This window comes from Lucilia sericata, unplaced genomic scaffold, assembly GCF_015586225.1.
Source record: "Lucilia sericata isolate MDLA Ls3-8-SP2 unplaced genomic scaffold, ASM1558622v1 Contig001448F_arrow, whole genome shotgun sequence".
Taxonomy (NCBI): domain Eukaryota; kingdom Metazoa; phylum Arthropoda; class Insecta; order Diptera; family Calliphoridae; genus Lucilia; species Lucilia sericata.
The window spans coordinates 86,320-89,456 of NW_023995378.1; the positions used below are offsets into that span (position 1 = coordinate 86,320).

At 30.6% G+C, this 3,137-nt stretch overlaps 1 protein-coding gene across 1 annotated transcript; it reads right to left on the reverse strand.

Moving 5' to 3' along the window:
* Positions 1-1,586: 1,586 nt before the first annotated feature.
* LOC119611428 (odorant receptor 30a-like) lies at positions 1,587-3,137 on the reverse strand. Its single transcript, XM_037967000.1, has 6 exons — positions 2,832-3,137; positions 2,630-2,768; positions 2,297-2,561; positions 2,138-2,237; positions 1,870-2,079; positions 1,587-1,809 (listed from the first exon to the last, which is right to left on the reverse strand). The coding sequence occupies exons 1-6, from the start codon at positions 3,135-3,137 to the stop codon at positions 1,708-1,710; spliced, it is 1,122 nt and encodes a 373-aa protein (XP_037822928.1). The 3' UTR covers positions 1,587-1,707.

Consider the following 3,137-nt stretch of genomic DNA (forward strand, 5'->3'; position numbering starts at 1 on the left):
CACTTCTCCTGTGGAAGATATGAATGTACTAGACTTTTACAGCTATGTAGTATATAATCCATTTCCAGGGATTTGTATGGTTCAAATTTTCTTAGCGTTAATATTATTATACCCTACACCACTTTAGTGGGGAGGGTATATTGGATTTGTGGTGATGTTTGTAACGCACAATAATATTGGTCCTATACCCACCTTAAAGTATACCAATCGGCTTAGAATCATTTTCTGAGTCAATTTAGCTATTTCCGTCCGTCTGTCTGTCCGTCCATGTAAACCTTGTAATCAAACTACAGGTCGCAATTTTGAAGATAATTCAATGAAATTTGGCACATGATCTTCTATTGGCCCAGGGACGAAGCCTATTGAAAATGGTTAATATCGGTCCATTATTTCACCTAGCCCCCATTCTATTGTACCAGAGACGAAGCCTATTGAAAATGGTTAACATCGGTCCATTTTCTCATCTAGCCCCCATACAACTGAACCCCCGAATAGGGCTTGTAAACCTTTTAATCAAACTACAGGTCGCATTTTTGTAGATAATTCAATGAAATTTGGCAGATGATCTTCTATGGTACCGGAGACGAAGCTTATTGAAAATGGTTAACATCGGTCCATTATTTCACCTAGACCCCATACAACTGAAAACGACGAATAGGGATTTTAAGTTTATAATTATGTTTAATATACTCGTATCTCGACAAAAAGCTGCAAAACCAAGTTCTATACTAGCCTTGATGACTCGCATGAATTTTATAATTATAGGGTCTCATTTGACCATAGCCCCTATACAAATCCCCCTTTGACTTTGACTTAAATGTCCACAATTTTATTCAACAATAAATGGCTTAAGTATAATTCAAGGCAAGGTACAATTCAACTTAAATGCTTTATTATGAAAACTAAATCACATTTTATTTTTGTAACAGGTGTAGGGTATTATATGGTGGTCGGCCTCGCCCGACTATAATTTCTTACTTGTTTTTTTTTTTTCTCGTTTTTTTTTCGTTTTAAATACATATGTATGTATATGTATCGTAAATCAGATATACATATAAATGGGTAATATTAGACTATTAAACGCCCACTGTTGTTAATAATTATTTGTAATGATTATTTATATTTTATCATATTTAAATCAGAGGTAAATTGTAAACATTAGCTGCATTATCCCACATAAATATTTAATGTACTCAAGTCAATTGATAAATTTAATGTTAGTTTCATTACACAATGTCATAATAAGTTAATTTAACAAATACTTACATTAGAAGTAACTGTTTAATAAATAAGGAAGGATTTAAAAGGTTTCTACTAGAAACAAAGGAATTAATCTCAATTTTTTTATAAATCAACCTTATAATGACATTTTTTATACACATGCGATCAGTTAATGTGATCTTGATCTAAACTTTAAAGTTTTAGAAATAAATCTCGTTTTTTAAAGGGATCCTTATATAGGGTCAAATACGACCCCATATACATGTAATATAAACACGATTTTTTATTCTGTATCACGTGTAGACCACTTGTAAGTGGTCTAGGTGAAATCGTAGATCGATTTTTAATACTAAAAACACAACTACTTTAATAAATTAAAAGCATGAATCTATATTTCTATATCATATTTCTCTACAATTTCAAAAGGTGCATGCAATTTTGATGTTATTAATGTTCAAAAATATATATCTTTCAATCTCCTTTGATTTAGCTATAAACTCGTTTCAATAATGTAAAATAAGAATAGGTGGCATTAAGCAAAGATTGTAACATTTCCAAATTCATGGGATATACTTTGCCCACTAATATCTGAAAATAATAACAAATAACTTTCAATAAAAATTTAAAAAATATATATTTTAAACTTACAGAACAAGGTTTTTGAGATCTTAAGATCAATAATTTCAAATATTTTTGAGTGGACACATCAAACTCAAACCAATTACAATCATAAGCAGCATTGGCCACCAATAAACTTTGATCGTATAACTCGTTGGCAAAATAATACATGATCACACTCTGGGAAAGTATCATAAATATATAAATGCTAACAATAATCATTTGGGCCAAAGTTTCGACCTGTATAATATAGAAATCATAAGAAAGTTAAAGATTTTTCTTAAAAAACATATCTTACAATAATTAATAAAAATAACATGGCACATAACATGGCTCCATAGGCTAAAAATTCCACTAAAAATGTATGAGTAGTCAAATTATTAATAGTATCTACGTATCTAAAAAAATACTCTACAGATTAACAAGATTTTTGCTACAAATGTTCTGTAACCCATACCTTATCAATTCCAATTGATATTTTATACACCATACAATGACTTCTCGGGCTTGTTCACTACTTACGTCTTTCAAATTTCTCAATTTATGTTGCAATACTTTACACATCAAAATGGCAAAAAGTATAAATGCCACTACCAGATTGGTAAACGGTATATACATACAACAGCCCATGGGTGTAATGATTACTTGACATATAAAGAAGATTTGATAGAAAGGACTTTCGTATTTTTCAATACCGGGTACATACATGCCAAAGGGTAAAACTAAGAGAAAATATTTAAGTCACATTTCGAAATATTGAAATAAACATTCCGAAGTAGAATTAACTCACCCCTTGATGTGGCAAATATCGGATAAGTTATAAATCCAATACAAGAGCAAGTGCCCATAAATAAATTGATTTTCGAAATAAATCTAGAGGCTAAAGTTGTTTCGTGAAGCATTTTGCGTGTAGCCTTATCTTCAGATTCCTTAAAAAATCAGCAAAAATCATCAGTTATAAACTTTTTCCAATACATTAACATTAAAATTACCATCAATTCAATATACAATAAACGTATATTTTCCATAAATTTCTCATACTCAAAACGATTAATGCACAATAGCACAGCTCTCAAAATCGTATTGAAAAATAAAACCGCTATATAAGCATTACGGACCACGGCATCAATGGGTTCGGTACTAAAATAAATATCCAAAAATTGTGTAGTATTGATCATAATGTACGGTATCAAACATGAATATCTGCGCCAGTTGTGTTGCAATAGAAATGACCAAAATTTCATTATACGCAAACTGGTATTGAGAAGAGGCACATCTTCAATGGTCTTCAAAGACAT

Excerpts from the sequence above, each read along its gene's own strand:
- LOC119611428 (XM_037967000.1), bottom strand. The coding sequence starts at position 3,137 with ATGTCTTTGAAGACCATTGAAGATGTGCCTCTTCTCAATACCAGTTTG. Across the intron at positions 2,769-2,831 it reads TATTGTATATTGAATTGATG|GAATCTGAAGATAAGGCTAC; the intron begins GTAATTTTAATG and ends TGATTTTTTAAG. Across the intron at positions 2,080-2,137 it reads TGTTATTTTTATTAATTATT|GTCGAAACTTTGGCCCAAAT; the intron begins GTAAGATATGTT and ends TATATTATACAG.